At 40.9% G+C, this 20,817-nt stretch overlaps 1 protein-coding gene across 1 annotated transcript in view; it reads left to right on the top strand.

Moving 5' to 3' along the window:
• Positions 1-8,094: 8,094 nt before the first annotated feature.
• The window catches only part of LOC124140766 (fasciclin-1-like), a 30,240-nt gene continuing 17,517 nt past the window's right edge, over positions 8,095-20,817 (top strand). The window contains exons 1-3 of the mRNA XM_046508498.2: positions 8,095-8,283; positions 15,726-15,903; positions 16,209-16,318. Coding sequence (XP_046364454.2) covers positions 8,161-8,283; positions 15,726-15,903; positions 16,209-16,318 — 411 coding nt within the window. The 5' untranslated portion in view covers positions 8,095-8,160. The remainder of the gene's footprint in view (positions 8,284-15,725; positions 15,904-16,208; positions 16,319-20,817) is intronic.

Here is a 20,817-nt window from a genome sequence, read left to right as displayed (position 1 = left end):
AACATCAAATGGCCGGGACTAAAAAATAAGTTCGTTATATCCGTCAGTTCGTTATAAGCGTGTTCGTTATAAACGTAGTTTACTGTACGACCATTTGTCAATAATATGTGGGTGGACAAGCATAAACATCTGCTGCTGGGAAGGTGTAAGAGTGAGTGAGTGAGTATGGTTTTACGTCGCTTATAGCAATATTCCAGCAATTACACGGCAGGGGACATCAGAAATGGGCTTCACACATTGTACCCATGTCGGGAATCGAACCCTGGTTAAGGCGTGCGAGCGAACGCTTTAACCACTAGGCTACCGGACCGCCCGGAAGGTGTAAGAAGCCTACGTATATTTGCAGTATTTCAAATACCAGTCCGAGTATCCCAATTGCGTGTATCGGTGCTCATGATGTCAATCACTGGATTGTCTGGTCCAGATTCGACTATTTAAAGACCGATGTCATATAGCTGGAATATTGCTGAGTGCGGCATTAAACAACAAACAAACTTGCTGAAGACCAATTCTAACTGGGATCTATTAATTTGGAATGTTTTGTTTTTTTAATGATCACCGACTCTTGTTTTTGAGAAAACAATCCCAAAAACTAAGTCATATAATAAAAGGCCTGACGTGTTCATTAATCCGGACGTCATCTGTCTGCGTTCAATCGTTCGGATGAACGAGTTTTTTATGTCCCTTCACGTTATGTCGATGTTCCATTGAGTGATTGTCCTAAAGGCGGATAAACAGGTTTTTTACTTTTCTATATAAATCATTTCCCATACTGATTGTACGTTTTAAACTTATCGCACCAGGAGCATGACAGCGCTCGAATACACCCAACACCCATGTTTGATAAGAAACTAGACCCCAATACCCATAAATCTGCCAACGCCGACCTTGATGTCAAACAGTATGACCTGTACCAGGCCAACATGTGAGAAATTGAGAGTGAACAATTAACTCTTTGAATTTGGAAGTGATACACGTAAGAGAGAGTATTTGTGGGGGTCAACTTCTTTGTTATGAGGAACACAACGTTTCGGAGAATATGCTTCTTCTTTTTATTTCTTCTTTTTAATTTAATTTTTTTTTTTAAATTTAAAAAATATTTTTATTTCAATTCAGTTGACATAAATGTAACATTGGTACATGAGGTATATATATGTGTAGCAATTCACAGAATCTTAAAACATGATCAGATATGGGTATATACATATATTTTATTGACTGGTAAATTATTTGAGCTGCCCCCTTTAATGGTTTGTCCAAGCTCCTCACAGCTATAGTACGTTCCCGGAGTGTAACGAAGGTGTCACGCGCTGGGAAGGAGCTTGTGGTTTGTCACTCAAAGGTAGATAACTGGTGGACGACGGTTTTCCTTTGATCACTAATCATTGATCTGTCATCTGTCAAATGTGACAGGATATATATCTGTATTCATGGCGATCGGTCACGGATTTCGTTCATAAAATTATCAATTACAACACTTAGGCCTCGTGCTTGTATATGTCAATCAGTTATTTCTGGAATTTAACGGAAAATCTGATTATAATGAGAAATGAGTGAAGCTTTCGGCAAAATGATGATTATTTTTTCAAATTTGGCAAATTCTTTCAAAGAGATGACTGACTAATTAGCTATGTGTTAATCACGCTGTATATACCCCGTCAAAACCAGTGAGTATGGATTTTCAGTTTCATACTCGTTAACCCCTGTGGAGATTCCGGGTTTTAGAAGTGGTCCACTTTGTTTGTTTGTTTGTTTGTTTGTTTGCTGTTTAACGTCGCACTCAGCAATATTCCAGCTGTATGTCGGCCGTCTGTAAATAATCGAGTCTGGACCCGAAAATCCAGTGATTGACATCATGAGCATCGATCTACGCAATTGGGATACGATGACATGCATCAAACCAAGTAGGCGAGCCTGACCACCTGATCCCGTTAGTCCCACTTACGAGAAGCATAGTCGCCTTTTATGACAAGCATGGGTTACTAAAAACATATTCTACCCCGGATCTTCACGGGTCGATCGTTAGTTTGAATACCAGATTTGCCGTGATTATATTTCTATGTGTGTCACCAAAGTGGTGAACATCTAACCGCTGTCATATAGCTGGAATATTGCTGAGTGCGGCGTTAAACAACAAGTTTTACGGCAAGCATGAGTTGCTGAAGACCTATTCTACCCCGGATCTTCAGGGGTTTAGAGTTGGTCCTCAACGACTTACATGCTTGTCGTACAAGGCGACTTAATGGACCGGGACATGGGCAGACTCGGTTATTTTGTTATGTTCGTGTCATTTTGTTAAGCCGCACTCAGCACATCTTCCCGAGGCTAGTGAGTTAACTGACTATAAAAAGTCCAGTTTCCACCCTTGCCGAACTAGACTGGTATTATGGAGTTACATTTTGGCTGGACTAAATCGAAATCCGGTTCGTAAACTGTCAATCAGATTTCGGTCGATTGCAGGATTTGCAAAGCATGTGCACCGCCTACTCGTTGTCAACATATATTTTCCCAATCTTTTCATGTTTTTAGTCAAGGTACTCACGTGATTTGATGCACTTGGCGATGTAAAACACGTTTTTAAACACAATATAGATCTTGATTATCGATCAGATCGTCTTGACCGGGCGCCGCCATTTTGTTTGAAGCAAATGCAAGTAATACGAGTGGTGGAATCTGATTGGATCATAGGAGAGGCATAGAAGGGACATAACTCGTAATAGCCATTGGTGGCGCTACGATCGAGCCCAGGAATTCCATTCTAGTTCGGCAAGGGTGGAAAATGGACTTTTAAAGTCAGTTAACTCTCTTGCCTCGGGAAGCCGCACTCAGCAATATACCAGCTATATGACGACAGCCTGTAAATAATCGAGTCTGGGCCAGGCAAACCAGTGGTTGATGTGAAGAGCAACTTCCAACGCGGCCGGTCGCTTCCGTGGTCTAGTGGATAGTGCGTCTGCTTGGGGAGCGGAAGATCGGGGTTCGGTCCCCTGCGCGTCATACCAAAAGACTTTAAAATATGGTTTATTTGTTACCCTGCCTGGCGCTCGGCATTAAGGGGAATCAATAAGGACTGGTCAGCTGGGAGTCAGTATCCTGTCTGAGTGGAAAATCCATGTTAAAACTCCGACATGGTACCTCGGTGGGCTAGCGCTATAAAACCGACGCAAGTCAGAACTAGTGCAAGCAGTCACACATACACACATGTCGCTATATAAAAATAGGAGAGAAATACAAATAATCTTGAAAGCCGACGTTTTAAAAGCCGCCTCACCTCACCTCACCTCACCTCACCTCACCTCACCTCGCTAGAATATTGCTTAAAGTGGCAAAGCAAGACCCTCACACTCACGAACATCAGCAATCAAACAACTGTGGTTCGTTGGTTTGTTGTTTAACGCCGCTTTTAGCAATATTCCAGCAATATCACGGCAGGGAACACCAGAAATAGGCTTCACACATTGTACCCATGTCGAACGCTTTAACCACTTGGCTACCCGACCGCCCCTGTTCGACATGAAGGTTGGTTTGTTTGTTGTTTAACGCCGCACTCAGCAATATTCCAGCTATATGACGGCCGTCTGTAAATTTTCGAGTCTAGACCAGTCAATCCAGTAATTGACATCATGAGCATCGATCCGCGCAATTGGGATCGATGACCTGCATCAACCAAGTCAGCGAGCCTGACCACCCGATCCCGTTAGTCGCCTTTTACGACAAGCATATAGTCACCTTTTACAGCAAGCATGGGTTGCTGAAGACCTATTCTACCCCGGATCTCCACGGGTCCAAACAACTGTGACGAATACATATAAGTGAACATGCTTGGTTCTCAGTCGACGCACTCTGCGTAGCACGTTTAATCCTTTAATCTATAGACGTCCATGATAGTTCGACGTATATATGCTAATCCGATGATCGATTATTACCGAAAATTGATCGATTGCCTTGTACTGTTGGCACTGATCGATTGAATATTTGGAGAAAATGTGTTAATAACAAAATTAGAATTAAATGACATACACAATTATTGATAAACATTGGCAACTATTTTTATTAGTATTCATAAAGGTGCACGCACGCGCAGACACACACAACACACAGACACACACACACACATATATATATATTGGTTTGTTTGTTGTTTTACGTCGCACTTAGCAATATTCCAGCTATATGACGGCATATATATATTGTGATAGATGGATGGATAGTTTCCAAAGATGATCTTAGTGCCTGCGTGCGTGCGTGCGTGCGTGCATGCGTGCATGCGTGCATGTGTGTATTGAAGCATGTTATTGCATACAGAATCAAATAGTGTTGAAAAACTATCTTTGAACCATATAGAAGGGCGTAATTTTCCGGTCAATTTTCCAAATTATGGTATACGGGCTCCGTGGGGATCCCTGGTTAGATCAGGTCTCCTGCAACCTAAACTACCATGGGCCCACTTGCACAAAGCGATCTTAGCGCTAAGACTATTGTAGTCCTATGTGAAAGTATGGGAGTTACGATCATCTTAGCGCTAAGATCGCTTTGTGCAAGCGGGCCCTGGTCTTATAGAGTCCACTTAATGGATCGGGTGGTCATGCTCGGTTATTTGGCTAATTACGTATCATGTTTTCAATCATTTGATTTACGGATTTTTTCCGAAATGAAATAGACTTTTAATATTAATATTTTTTTGTAAAAAGTATTGTCGTTCTGGTGAAACTGAAATAAAGATGACAGAGTATATTTTAGAATGACAAAAATGGTCAAATGTAACTTCGCTTCCTGTTTTAAAATTCTTTAAAGTTTTTCAATAGGTAGACTTAAATAAAACGTTTCTCAAAATTTTAGATCCACATTTGTAAAACTGATCCGCTAACAAGTAGTAAAAAGTCCCCAACAACGGGAAATCATAAGCTCAAAGCTTAAGACTATGCCGCTCGCACAGAAAGTGACGTCCAAACGCTCAAATGCTAATCGGGTTTTACAAAACACATTTGCAAAATCAAAGGCGTGGAATACCTTCACGCGCTGGGGCTCAGTCGCCTATAATGTCAATACACCATGACGTACATAGGAGCCGGTATATGTAGATGTCTGGACGCTAGCAACGAGTATTGCCTTGATGCAGGTGGAGGTTTATATACGCTTATGTGTTGGAGGCGGAGATTTCGTTTTAACAGTTAGTGAGGTGAAACGGGTTTTAACGTCGCAGTCAAGGTTATTGCACTTACATAATAATTAAAGCCACAAAACCATTTCCATATAGCCAATGGAAATCATTGCTTGTACGATTCTGACTATATCATGAGCATGTGTTTGAGAATATTATCAAATCGTAATGATAGCTTGTGTTCGCGAAAAGGTGAGCGTATCCTGTCCACCGGTGGCACCCGTCACAAACACATGCAAAGGAAAGTAAATTGTTCACCTAAAAATACACGGGAACATATGGTACAAGTCGAAATAGAGAATTGCATCGGGCATCATTTTTGTCACTGATGAGTCAAATGTCAACTTCTGAGCAAAAGTCGTATGACGCTCTTTAAAATCTTGGATGAAAGAGCATTCTCGATTGTTTATCAAAAGTTGTGAAGTGTAAACACCAAAGGCTGGAGCTGCTGGAATATTGCTCGACATGAGTGAGTGAGGGAATATGGTTTTACGCCGCTTTTAGCAATATTCCAGCAATATCACGGCAGGGAACACCAGAAATGGGCTTCACACATTGTACCCATGTCGGAATCGAACCCGGGTTTAAGGCGTGCAAGCGAACGCTTTAACCACTCGGCTACCCCACCGCCCCTGCTCGACATGAAGGTTGGTTGGTTTGCTGTTTAACGCCGCACTCAGCAATATTCCAGCTATATGACGACCGTCTGTAAATAATCGAGTCTGGACCAGACAATCCAGTGATTGACATCATAAACATCGATCCACGCAATTTGGAAACGATAACATGCATCAACCAAGTCAGCGAGCCTGACCATCCGATTCCGTTAGTGGCCCCTTACGACAAGCATGCTGCACAACGGACGATGGAAGACAAGGCCATACACAAACCTGAATTGGCATGTTTTGCATACAAGTCATATTCACCAGAGGGCTCATGTAAACAACTGCGGCTATTTTGAATGCCTTGAACAAACGCCGGTTAAATTGTACTGAACTTAAACCCCTCATTTCCCCTGAAGCCGGCCAGTGCCGATTGTAAAATGCGTGTGGTATAATCATTCTAAACATATGTTCGTAAATTACGAGATAGCCATAATATTTTACCGATATAATAATTGTACTGTCTTCCCCAAACGTGATTTAGCTTCTAGCAGTCATCAGTTTACCGATCCAACACTGAGGCTCAGTCTCGTAAAATATTGGAAAAAATTGAGATCTAAGATTTATAAGTTTATTATTTATAAGTTTATAAGTTCGACTTGATACAGCATGCAATGCTAAAAACCAATGTGGGGATTACTGGGGAACCCACAGGACCAATGTCGCTGTTGCGACCGACGAACGTTCTAAAACTAGCACTTCCGGTCCTAAGCGAAGCGCATGATTGAGAACCACTAAATAAAAAATCACTGTTACTTGTAACGGCACAATAATATACGACATTAGAATTTCATTTACAAGAGTCACGTACTTGTTTCTGTTTCCGCATGGTCCCAATGTGGCTGAAATACTGTAGATATAACTTGAAACTATAAACGTTAACTTACTAACCCTGTATGGTACGATTCGCCAAGTGGGCTACGTTACCACAAGTGTTATTTGATAACTACCAGGATTCGCTGATTGTAAGTTCGAATCCCAGACACCCAGTGATTAGTGAGTGAGTTGGGTTGTACGCCGCTTTTAGAAATATAACAGCACAATATCACGGCGGGGACACCAGAAATGGGTTTCACACATGTACACGTGTAGGGAATCGAACCCGTGTCTTCGGCGTGACGAGCGAACGCCTTAACCAAAAGGCTACGGCACCTCCCCAACTCAGTGATTATCAACTTTGGTTATCAGCAGTATATTCTGCGCTAAGTTATACAATAAAGAGGCAATATTATTGGCGATCCCCTCCCCCTTTTGCTGACCCCTAACGCACCCTCTCACTTCCCTAACGCACCCCCTCCCTTTGACCCGTGAAGATTCCGGGGTAGAATAGGTCTTCAGCAACCCAAGCTTGCCGTAAAAGGTGACTATGCTTGTCGTAAAAGGTGACTAACGGGATCGAATGGTCAGGCTCGCTGACTTGGTTGATGTATGTCATCAATCCCAATTGTGTGGATCGATGCTCATGTTATCAATCACTGGATTGTCTGGTCCAGACTCGATTATTTACAGACCGCTGTCATATAGCTGGAATATTGCTGAGTGCGGCTTTAAACAACAAACCAACCAACCAACCCCCTCCCTTCCCCACTCTTAGAAAATATTAACAACCTAAAATAAATGCAAAACAAATCAATAACAAAATTTCCCAGAAACACCCCCACCCCTATACCTTTAACATATGACCACTCCCTTTGTGTTTTTATGACATTAATATCGAACACATGTGTCAGACGGGGAACTGTTTCGAATGATTCATCCTGGCAATGCGACTTTTTTACAGATATCAAGTACAATACACACAAACACGCGCAAAAACAATAGATCGTAAACGGGACTTGAGATTGATGATTTACGTGAATACGACAGCGGAAAATCGATACCTGACATAATAAACAAGATACGCTTTTAAATGTTGTATGATTCAAGATAAGCGTTTACAATTTATCCACGGAAGATTAATAAGTTAAATATTTACAAAATATGTGTTTCTAACCAAACCTAACTTAAATTCGTGTAATTCTTGATATTAAATGCCATTACACTGAACAATAAAAGAAATCGATTTTTAGCAAAATTCAATTCACCTGTTATTTACATAGTCTACATCAACTAAGATAAAAATTGCATGATGTATTTATTGTCAACTGGAATATATAACGATTTCAATCATTACTTAGTATTTAATTTTTCGAATTCCGAAGACCTGTGATTTTATTGACAGAATATATTGTGAGACGACCCCTTCAGGTAACGACACCTGTCTATATTTAGTCGACACCAGAGTATATAGCGACAAGAGTCACGCGAAGAGCCCTGGACAATTACGAATTGGCCACTATGGCGAATCTGTTGGTACCATTTGTGATACTGGTATCTATATGTCACGGAAATACTCAAGATGTCGACAACACAGCCCTGAATATTTTCGAGGCTCTGTCGTCCACTTTGAATTGCGGCCAGGTAAGTCGTCAGTTGATGGGTAGATACAAAACTCGACACGGCAGCCATTTTGTCACATTTCCGTAAACAATGTCTCATGACGAAACAGTTTTACCATTCATTTGAATAAGTGTAGTCTCCATGAACGATTGTTACAGGTCATGTTTATTTATTGAATTAAATGTGCTAATTGTCATTTTACCTGGACGATCAAAGTGTGCCAGAAACTGAAATGAAACGTGACTCACTGGGTTGATTCAAACATTTTAGTCAGTTGTGACAATATGATTATGAGTTTATCTGAAAAGACAAAAGAAAATCTTGTAAGGTGTCCCCAAATTTACAATTTGATAAGATTATTTGGGCTGTTTGACTGTTAATGTGTTCGGAAATACACAGCATATCAAGTGAAGTGAGGTGAAATGGGATTTAATTAGGAGATAAACATACTGTGTTTTCAATGTAGAGCTAGGTTACCTGTAGATTTAACCCCGCTAAATTGAATTTGGAACCGAACGCGCAGCGTGAGGTTTCAAATGTTAAATTTAGCGCGGTAAAATCTACAGGTAACCTAGCTAGCTCTACATTGAAAACACAGTATGTTTATCTCCATTCTACCATGACTAAATAAAATGTGAACTCTTTGGTGTTAGCAAATATACTGAGTGAAGCGGCATGGGTTGAGTCTTGTGTTTTGAGTGGGTTATCGATCTGAATTACGGAATCACCGAACAAAATATGGCTCTGTATATACTCAAGCAGTTTGTTTACACCGTAATACTTCACTCGAACATATTACAGGCATTGAAAGCATATAAGCACGGCAACTTGGTAAGCTAAAATGAGGTGGGCATCCCTAAAGAAAACAAAGCAAGCTTTGCAAGGCTTTCGCTCTACATCGCGCGTCACCATTATGGCGTCATATCGCTTATTGTGATGCAAAAGATATGACGTCACAGTCGTGTATAGAAAAGCGCCAAAATTCCAAGCTCTCTGTTGTCTCCAAAACGTAAATACATTCCCTTTGTTGATTTCTGTCGGAATTTTCTGCACGAAATGTATTGCCACACATCGTTTGAATATTGTAGCAACCGCATCTGTGCATTTTGTAACCTGTAATTGTAGATATAGTTATTGAAATATGCCTACTGACAATGACTGAAAATAGTACTATTCTATGAATCTTAGCTTCCTCGATGCGGCCGTCAAACCAGCTGTTTCAATCAGAAGGGGTTTATTATGATTTAATAGCCTCTGATTGACCAATCAGAATCGAGTAAATTCCAAATTCATGGTAGAATGATCAACGATTGTTCATGATTGTTGCTTATTTATTACCCACAGGGTTAGAAATAACCGAGTTCATAAAAATCGCCACTTCACTTCACGCACAACGGTGTATTGTTTACGTCATTAAAATCTTATGTTGACATAAGTATGGAATGACGTCATACAAGAAATGACGTCACACAAGAAATGACGTCATAGCTGAATATTGTTGACGTCATTGGACAATTGTGCTTTTCTAAGACGGCAGTCGTGATCAGGGCATTTTGTAAAGGGGAGCCCGAAAAGAAAGAAATAATGTGTGATAAAGAACGTATTACACTCACGTGTGCATGAACTTATTTTATAAACCTATCAATGTATTACCCTATATTGTATTAGGTTCTGACAACCTCGTGTAAACCTAGTAACCTGTTACCAGCTAATCTTCCAAGCCCAAGTTTTGAGTGAGTGAGTGTGGTTTTACGCCATTTTTAGCACATTTCCAGGAATATCACACAAGAAATGTGCTTCACACATCGTACCCATGTCGGGAATCAAACCTGGGTCTTCGGCGTGATGTGCAAACGCTTTAACCATTAGGCTACCTGACCGCATTTCAGGCTGTGAGGGGGCACGGGTGGCCCAATCGTCTAAGGCGCCGCGATTCGCTGTGCAGAGTTGCGTCCCTTGGGCACTCCAGAAACCTATGATTGTTGGTTCGAATCCCGGTTCGCCCCGATTATGTTTCTAGGTTTGTCAGCACCATACCCGTGCTCGTGGGATTCACCTAAGTGGTAAACGTCTGAGACCTGCATCACTTCGTGCTTTCCTCCCACATTAAGCTGACACCCCGTGATATAACTGGAATACTGTTAAAAGCAGCGTTAAACCCAACTCACTCACTCACTGAGGCTGGGAGCATAAGCCACAAAATTTACGATCTTTCAGTTTTAACTCTGTTTGTTTCACCAAAATAATATTCTAACAAGAGCCCCCTATTTCTAATTTTGAGAGTGCCCTGGGTGCTTATTAGGTCGAATACAGTAACATTTTATGAACTTGCCTCTTGATGTGAACACAATTCTGTTTGATGATTGGTTAAAAGTCACAAAAGCTTTTTACAGGGAAAAGCCCAAGGGCCGAAAGACTTACAAAACTTCTGGAAGAATGCATGTATTACCCTTGCTCTCACTTGTGAAATATAAGAATTCTGACGCTTGAAAAATCTGTATGACACACATGCTTGCATAATAATGTCAATATATAGTGATGTGCATGTGTGTGTGTGTGTGTGTGTGACGTGTGTGTGTGTGTGTGTGTGATGTGTGTGTGTGTGTGTGTGTGTGTGTGTGTGTGTGTGTGTGTGTGTGTGTGTCTGCTTCAACTAATGCTGTCCTTATTTTACCCACGTTATGTCAAGGACCAGGCAGGGTGACAACAAGTACCATCTTTTAACATCTGTTCGTATGACATGGCCGGGAACTTAACCAACAACTTTCCGTTCTGCTCCCAGATGCTCTCGGCTAGGTGTGGAGCTGGTCGAGAATACTAGGACAGTTAACCAAAATATTGATATGGCGCCAATTTCTTGACTTGACCTGCTCCCAAGTCAGGTCTTGAACAGATAGTCAATGATAGCTAGGGGTAGCATGATCAGAAACCTCCTTCCGACTGGCACTTTCCTGATCTGGTAAGCAACTCTCTGATTGGTCAGGTCATTCTGTCGTGACCCGTAATGCAAGAACTGAGCGAGAACTAAGACCTGATTTTAATGAGATCGAAATGATCCACCTCTTGTTCTGTGTAACCATCTTGCACAAATCTGTTGAATATTCTAAACTGAGGGATAATCGGCAATGGAATAAGTTTTTTTTGCAAGTTTTTGCAACACATTTAATACAAGTACCATTTAGCTGCATTACACACAAAACAAAATCCACTTTTTAGTGGTGTTTAAATAATACCAGTGTTCGAAATCCCTGCCTGCCCGACCGTCTGAGACGGGTTGATTTCAACTCGGGCTGCCAGATTTTCAAATCCCCCTGCCCGACGGTCGGGTTATATTTCATATGTAAAAGTATTCTAAATATTTCCAGATGATAAGCATTATTTACATGATGTATTCTAGGATATTAAATACAAATCTGACCTAAAAAGTGTTTGCTATTTCATTTCTTGCATTACTTCATGTTCAATGAATTCGATTTAAAGTTTTAATTAAATTATCCTGAGAAACATATGATTATGGTGGGCAGGCAGGTTTTGGTCGGGGCTGGCAAGTATTTCTATACTATATGTGTATTCGAACATGTGTGGTTTTAACAGTCCCTTGATGCGGTGGAACTGTTGATGTTGATGGAAGATTTGGAACATTTAATTCCAAAGGCTCATTACCCTGGAGCCTTGAAACACTTAAAATGGCGGCGCAACCACCGCTTGGTTGCCTTGACGTAATGAAGAACGTAATAGAAGAGGCTCGATGATGAGCTGATCAAATTTATGACTACTTTGAAGATGTGGAGCTGCCTTTGCTCATTTCCTCGTTGATCCAGTCAAGAGTTTCTTCTTCCGCTGTCAAAGTCAGCCGCCATTTTGGTTTGACAACGAAGCGACATCAGCCAGCGATTGTTTTGCTTGCAAGCGGCGTAAAGTTAGCGCACTGTTGTAAGGCGAATCGCTGTACATCGCTTACAAGCGATTGGCGCTTTGCAACGCACCCAGGGAGAGAAAGGTCTTACCCTTAGCCTAGCTAGGGTTAGGCTGGGTGCTCCGGGGCACCAAGACAACAACCACTACCACTATGTGCTGACCTGGCACATAGTGTTGTTTTTATAAACAATCCTAGCTAGGCTAAGCAATTAAGTGATTCTAGACATACATATGTCATGGCTACAGGGTAATTAGCATTTGGAATTAAACGTTCATTCAGACAAAGGTTGTCCGAAATCGGTCGCCATGACAATACACTGGATAGTGGAGGGTGAACTTAAAAATACTTTCATATTACACTTGAACTTTTTAATATTATCAATAAAAAATGAAATTTGTTGATGACATGATGTTAGCATCATTTTGAAAATTTAGTAAGAACATTTAAAACTGACCGTGATAGTTTGTTTTTCAACCATTATCATAATAATACAGAGCTCCAGATAAGCTTTTGGTCTTATGGGTATTTTACCCATGCATTTTAAAATCATTGGGCATCAGTAATTCTATCTGGGTATTCACATTTCTGTTACCCACTAGTTTTTACACATGTGGATATTTAAGTTAAATATTTAAAAACACTTAGTCTCGTCCCTGCAAAGTGTTGTCGTGTGGGTTCGAGAGCTTTATAGGACTAAAAAATACCGCGATACTTCCACAAGAAAGTGTGATGGCAAATGATCATGATGTAACGGTCATTGTGGAGTTTGGCAAGAATCAGGGATGTGAAATCTCTGCGGAAACGCGGAAAATCACGTTTTTTAAAACAGTAGTCCTCGGAAAAAATCATGTTCCGCGTAAAAATTTAATCAAAAATTAAAAAAAAACACTCCGAAAAATATGATCGAAAACCGGACAACCGTCGCTGTTTGTCCTGTTTTCGATCAGAGCTTTCACCAGCATAGGTTTTCGGACATCATACGTTTTCTATCACGAATACTTGCACTATAACGTGGGGTGTGGCGTCACACAGAAATTGTAAATACTCAGAGTCAGCTGATGGCTTGTTTTTAAGATAAAGTTGTCTTTTAGCCTGTAAGTGAATGAGATGTTTTACAGTTGTTCATGTGATAAGCGAGAAATTTATGAATGTTTCTTCAGCGTCCAAAACCCCATGTCATGGGGATATATGTTGTATTAATGTCTTATGTTTGCAATGAGTTTTGTTTTTTTCATCAAAAGGTAAGTACAAGGTAAGTTTTTTTCAATATGCTTCAACATGGGGAAAGCATCAGACATTGCACGCTTGTGACAGTTGTCCTTGTGTCTGGGGGATGGGGGTTGAAGTTTATGGCAGTATTGCTCCCAGACCTGGCGGGTAGCCAGGTGCGCGAAAGCTATGCCCGGTTTTTTAAAAGTACTGATTTAACTTAGAAATTTTACTGCATCTGCCATCTTGTTTATTTGACTTTTGCCATTGACTTATTACATTTCTTGGTGTGAATATTGTCCAAACTGCACGAAATTGCTTCAAATGCAATCAAATGTTTAAAAAATTTCTGGTGGGGCATGCCCCCAGACCCCCCTAGACGTTTCCTCTTTTTTCGGGAAAACCTGCTCACATCCCTGAAGAATGTCCAAAATAATATATAATTTCAAAATAAGTTTGATTTGCTAATCGAATACGCAGGTTTAATTCACAATATTTTGATGATATGCTCTAGTTTTATTTTTGTAGCGTATCTGTAATGTTTGTTGCGTATTTGATACACTTGAATTTTATTTCAACGCATATTTCTGCATTTCTGATGTGTATTTTACGCAGATACGCAGCTTATCTGGAGCTCTGATACCACAAATTATACTGATACCGTATTCGACGTAATAAGCGCCATGCTCTAATAAGCGCTCACGGCGATATTTGCTAACATATTGGCTGGTGAACAATCCCCAGTAGCACCCCTTCCGATTGATCAATGTGCACAAGACTTATTTATTCGCGTATAATACGCACTCATGTGTTATATGTACCCTTAATTATGGGCAATTAAATTCATGAAAAATAAATCTGTCGTTTATAAACATTTCATATAAACCACGAAATTTATACTTTATTTCTGTTTGTTTCACCAAAATAATATTCTAATAAGTGCCCCCTATTTCTAATTTTGAGAGCGCCCTTGGCGCTTATTACGTCAAATACCATATTCAGTTTCCAGGATAATATTCCCAGTGTGAAATACACATTCTGTTAATGATACTGTTTGGTATGTTGCTACGTTGTTGAAATGTAATATATCAAGTGAGCAGTGAGTATCACCTGGTGAATAATTAATTACCTATGTAAACATGACTATGTTATGAACTTTGTAATGAGCACCTGTCAATCACTATGATGGACTGTTAGTCATGGTGATGACATCATCAATTAGGGAGGATAAATTCATCAATTAGGATAAATTTCTGAAAAATCTGACATTCCTCTTTCAAGAACTATTTTGTTTATTCTTGGAATGAGGCATCTGGTTATTGATCAAAGCTGTCACAATTCCTTATTGATGGAATTTGATGTGATACCAGTTATTCAGGAAGTTTTTAATAATATTTTTGCCCTTTGAATAGGGTTGTTAGGATTCACTCGCGTATTCGGTGAATCGAACTGTATCCATTCATGAATTGAATTCATTATTCGTGCCCAATAGAATCTAATAATCATGAATATGCAGTCATGTTCATTTACATACCCTGTATCTAAAAATATCCATAAGAACATATTATCAGCTGATTATATGCATAGATTTCTTGAAAGACAACAAACACTCTTATAACATTTAATTTGACAGCATTGTGGTCACTGGTCATTGTCGCATTTGAGCAGACACTAGTACCTGGGTAAGTGCAGTATATAAATGTATAATATGTTAATAATTAACAAACCGTGTCAAATAATTTGTGTTGCTTTTGTTTCACTGAATATAACAAACTGCATCAACTGCTGACTTAATTAAAATTAATATTCGTATTTGTTAATCTATATTTGTGATACGAATCGCATTTGCCTCATAGTGTATTCGAGGGGGAACTGTTGGCCAAGTCGTCTAAGGCGCCGCGATTGGCTGTGCAGAATTGCATCCGTTGGGCACGCCAGAAACCTATGATTGTGGGTTTGAATCCCGGTTCGCCCCAATTATGTTTCTAGGTTTGTCAGCACCATAACCGCGCTCGTGGGTTTCACCGAAGTGGTAAACGTCTGAAACCTGCATCACTTCGGGCTTTCCTCCCACATTAAGCTGACACGCCATGATATAACTGGAATTCTGTTAAAAGCGGCGCTAAACCCAACTCACTCACTCACTCATAGTGTATTCGTTGCAGCCCTATCTTTGAACATGTTAAAATATAAAAATGCACACAAAATTGCCACGAATTATGTTTTGCGATTATGTATCGTATTGGGGGATGGCCATATACATGATATAGTGACACCCTAACTATAATTTGCTTCCAGTCAACCCGGGTGCTGATGGTGTATTTTTTGTCCTCAGTTCAAGAATCTTGTGATTGCAAGCGGGATGCAGGTACAAGACTTCTTCAAGATGGGTCAGTCGCTGACCCTGTTTGCCCCGAATGACACTGCGTTCGAACAGATGCTTCCAGACAAGCGACAGAAGCTGTTCAGCATGACAGCCACCGAGAAGGCCGACTACGTGAAGTCGTTCACATGTAAGTTGAGTGTACAGTGCAGAGTTGTGTACCTTATCCTCCCACATTAAGCTGACATGCCACGATATAACTGGAATACTGTTAAAAGCGGCGTTAAACCCAACTCACTCACTCACTCACTAAAATGGCACACTCAATTTGCTTCCATTATAATCGAACCAAGCACTCGCTCACCATGCTCACGGAACTTCCTGCACTAAAATAAAGGTGTGATTAAAATCCTGATAGACATAGTTTGACCTTGACCCTTGACCTTGGTGTTTGAACTTGACCCTTGACCTTGATGTTTGACCTTGACCTTTCAGTAACCAAGGTATTGCAGACCTCCAGCATGACCGAGTTCCTGATAGAGAAAAGCCAGGGCGCACTAGGAAATACCAATATATTCTTCTACAAGAGAGAAAGGAAGCGGGATGTAAGTGTTTTTCAGGACAATCTCATTGGTGTTGCGTCTTTTACTCAGATACCCTGATACGATAGCTCTGTGTGTGAAGGTCAGATGAAACCTCCCTACAACCCAGAGCGAACTTTGAACGCCCAGCCTATATGAAGGATGCGTGGGTTCTTGAGCCAATCATGTTTCAAAATAGATTTGGCTTCATTTTTGTACAAACTGGATACAGAGCATTCAATCTTAGCTGAAAAACCCCGAGAAGGATCAGAGATATACCTAAATAGTACACCCTTGTAGATGGCATGGCACTCAGAAATGACATGTTACAATAGCACAGCTTTACTCTTTGGCACTCAGAACTGCCTGACTATCTTCGTTTTCAAGATGGGTTGGTTGGGTAGCCTAGTGGTTGAAGCGTTCGTTGGTCACGCCGAAGATCCGGGTTTGATTCCCGACATGGGTACAATGTGTGAAGCCCATTTCTGGTGTCCTCCCGCCGTGATATTGCTGGAATATTGCTAAAAGCGGCGTAAAACCATACTCACTCACTCACTCACTCGTTTTCAAGATACACATAAAGAACACTACTTCCTATGGAGATTTCCTCAGAGCTTCATGCAGACTGGTATCGTATCGGGGTTAAGGTCTGATTTTAATGAGGCTCGTAATGTACATAGTTACCAGTCACATTATTTTAGATCGAAAACATGTTCCTTTTTTCACAGTTTTCCTCAGTTTGCTTTAAAATTTAAGTTTCAATTCAAAATACATGCTGCTTGGTATAGGCCAGGGCCCTGTTCCACAAAGCGATCTTAGCGCTACGATTGTCGTAAGTCAGTGTTAAAGAATGGGAGTTTTGATCGACTTAGCGCTAAGATCACTTTGTGGAACAGGGCCCTCTACTGGCTGTCTCAGACCAAAAAGAGATGGAACATTATTTAAAATGCTTTTCACACAGTTTAAGGTGATAAATAAACTTTATATTTGTTATATGTTCAAATTAAACATTTCAGCGTGTAAAATGTAGACGATTGGTAAGAAACTACATAAATTAGCAGGAAAATAGCATATGGATTGGTATGGGAGAGCCTGTGACTGATGATTTGCAGTCCTGCCTGTGTACTAGTGTAACCATGGTAACAGCTCCAGTATAATGGGACCTCCCTCCAAGCTGTGGAAAATAGCATGTACCAGATTCGACGTAATAAGCGCACCGCTCTAATAAGCGCCCACAGCGATATTTGTTAATATATATACTTGTGAACAATTCCAATTAACACCCCTCCCGGTTGATCAATGTACACAAGTCTTATTTATTCCCGTATAATACGCACTCGTGTGTTATATGCACCCTTAATTATGGGCAATTATATTCTGGAAAAATATATCTGTCGTATATAAACATTTCAGGCTGACTGGTCAGCATAAACCACGAAATTTATCTTTTAACTCGTTTTTTTCACCACAATAATTTTCTAATAAGAGCCCCCTAATTCTAATTTTGAGAGAGCCCTGGGCGCTTATTACGTCAAATACGGTAATTGGGACCAGGAACATGAAATTTTGAGTGGTGGGCTGGTGATGATGTTCATTATTGGTGACTGATGTTGTTATCCCCCACCATGAAGTGGAAGGGGGATATAGGGATGGGTGCTGTCCGTCGATCCTTCCGCTCTTCCGTCTGTCACGTTTCATTTCTGGAGCAGAACTAAAAAAATATGAGAGATATCCTAACCAATCTTGGAACATAGATAGGTCTAGTGGTGAATACGGTAATTGGGACCAGGAACATGAAATTTTGAGTGGTGTGCTGGTGATGATGTTCATTATTGGTATCACCCAAACTCACTCACTCAAAGTGGCTTGTAGAAGCATGGATTTTTGCAGGAAATTGATTGACACAAGGCTAGATAATATAACTAGAGGCTAGTAAACGTTACAAAAGGCTTGAAATCTTTATTTAATTACTGCTTTAATCATGTAATGTCTCTGTTACTCCATGCATGGGTAGATGTTCCTATACCAATATACTTGCATGTGGTGAACAGTGGAATGCAGAGTTGAATAATACCATCAATAGCATGAAAGTTTCAAACCTGACTCTCATTCATTTGAACATGAGGCAGGGTGTGTCAGTTTGCTGATGGTGTTTACCTCTTGGTCATGTGGACAAGGTGTCTTACCTCAGATCAGATGGTCCTGGGTTCGAATCTCATCACAGGACTTGGAAATGTTATGACTGGTACATTGGCCTCCAAAGTGGCCAGGACCATGTTCTTATCACATTTAAGCAGAATATGTCTTACAGTCCGTTTGACTCCAAATGAGAACAATGAATTGCAAAATAAGTGTATGAAACATCAATACGGTACTTGACCATGAATACCCTGTACCCAACAAAATCTGAATTTTGTTTAATTTAAGACCCATGACGGATGAAGTTCTTTAAGAAACTATCATGTAATTTTGTATAGAAATGTGTACGTGACACGTAGGGGGACAAACCGTGGAAGGAACAGCGCAAGCACGGTCTGCACGTGCTACACAGTGACCGTGTTCATTCAATGACAAGATGCACTACTCTTGTCATGCGCAGATGTTAAACAGTTGATGTTGAATGTGTATGATTTCTTTAGAAGTGAAGCAGAAAGAGCAAAGCCATTTTATGCAATTAATAAATTCTTGAAACGAGCTTCAAAAGCTCTGGGTATGTCCCCTCAGAAACTTAAAAATGAGATACAAATAGTCAGGCCCAGGAGGTAGGGAACATGTCAAAACCACGCAAGGTTGATAAATTAGACAGTTTTCAGAGGGATCAAGTCAGACGTGCAATTGTTAAGCTGCACTCAGAAAATAAGAACCTGTCCCTAAGAATTTTGAAGAAACACCTTGAAACTGACCATGATTTACGTGTTACAAAGTACAAACTATGGCAGCTGTTGCATACATTTGGTTACAAATACAAAAAGATAACTGGAGAAAATAGGTCTGTGTTGTGTGAACGGTCTGACATTGTTCGTCTCCGAAATCATTACCTTCGTACCATCAAGCAGAAACGTGAAGAAGGATATGAGCCCGTCTTCTTAGATGAGACATGGGTAAATGCGTCACACACAGCCAGCAGTCAGTGGGTACCCAGTGGTGACTGTAAGGAGTCTGGTAGAAAGTTACCAATGGGAAAGGGTGAAAGACTCATAGTTCTCCATGCTGGTTTTGCTAGTCAGGGTTTTCTCCCAGACTGTGACCTCGTCTTTAGAGCCAAGGCCAAAGACAACAGGGACTACCACACAGAAATGAATGGCAATGTATTTCTGGATTGGGTGAAAGATAAATTAGTCCCTGCTTTGCCTACCAAGTCTCTCATTGTCATGGACAATGCACCGTATCATAGTGTGCAGGATCCAGAAAGCAAGATGGAGGAACATTACCTTTCCTTCTCGAGCGACGAAACCACAGCTCTATGAAATCATCAAAACTATGAAACCTGACAGTTACATCAAGGGTCAGGGTCACGCTGTCTTGCGACTGCCACCTTATCGCTGCGACCTGAATCCAATCAAGTTGGTATGGAGCATCGTCAAGGGTGACGTTGGACGATCGAACACAACGTTCAAATTACGAGACGTTGAACAACTCGTAAAGGAATCCCTTGGTCGGGTAACAGTAGAAACATGGAGGCGTTGTGTGGCCACAGTCGTTGACGAGATAGAGCCACGTTATTGGTCACGAGATGGACTACGGCCAGCAACAGTCCAACCTATAATAGTGGCAGTCGGTTCAGGCACCAGCAGTTCCGACGACGAGATCTGTGGCATGAGCGAGTCAGATTGCGACTGAAATTATCATGAGACGGCCCCTCTAACGCTCTGTCATTTCCCCTACCACAGAATGTGCAGTGCATGCGTGCTTGCGCTGTGCCTTCCACGGTTTGTCCCCCCTACGTGTCATGTACACATTTCTATACAAAATTACATGATAGTTTCTTAAAGAACTTCATCAATCCTGGGTCTTAAAATAAACAAAATTCAGATTTTGTTGGGTACAGGGTATTCATGGTCAAGTACCGTATTGATGTTTCATACACTTTTCTGGATTTCGAGTTATTTTGCAATTCAACGTTCTCATTTGGAGTCAAACGGACTGTAGTTCCCTACACAGCCCTGGACGTGCTTCTGTTGACAAGGGGCGGTCGGGTAGCCTAGTGGTTAAAGCGTTCGCTCGTCATGCCGAAGACCCGGTTTCGATTCCCGACATGGGTACAATGTGTGAAGCCCATTTCTGGTGTGCCCCGCCGTGATATTGCTGGAATATTGCTAAAAGCGGCGTAAAACAATAATCACTCACTCTGTTGACAATGGAGTATGTTGCAGGTGTGCATCTTCCCAAGGCAAGGGAGTTAACTGACTATAAAAGTCCAGTTTCCACCCTTGCCGAACTAGGCTGGAATTCAGGAGTTACGTTTGGCTGGACTTACAAATCCATGCATAGTTCAATCAAAATCTGGTAACGAGCTATACATC

Source organism: Haliotis rufescens, unplaced genomic scaffold, assembly GCF_023055435.1.
Source record: "Haliotis rufescens isolate VD_foot unplaced genomic scaffold, xgHalRufe1.0.p SCAF_60, whole genome shotgun sequence".
Taxonomy (NCBI): domain Eukaryota; kingdom Metazoa; phylum Mollusca; class Gastropoda; order Lepetellida; family Haliotidae; genus Haliotis; species Haliotis rufescens.
The sequence above is the reverse complement of the archived record's forward strand: the minus strand, read 5'-3'. Positions and strand labels throughout refer to the sequence as shown.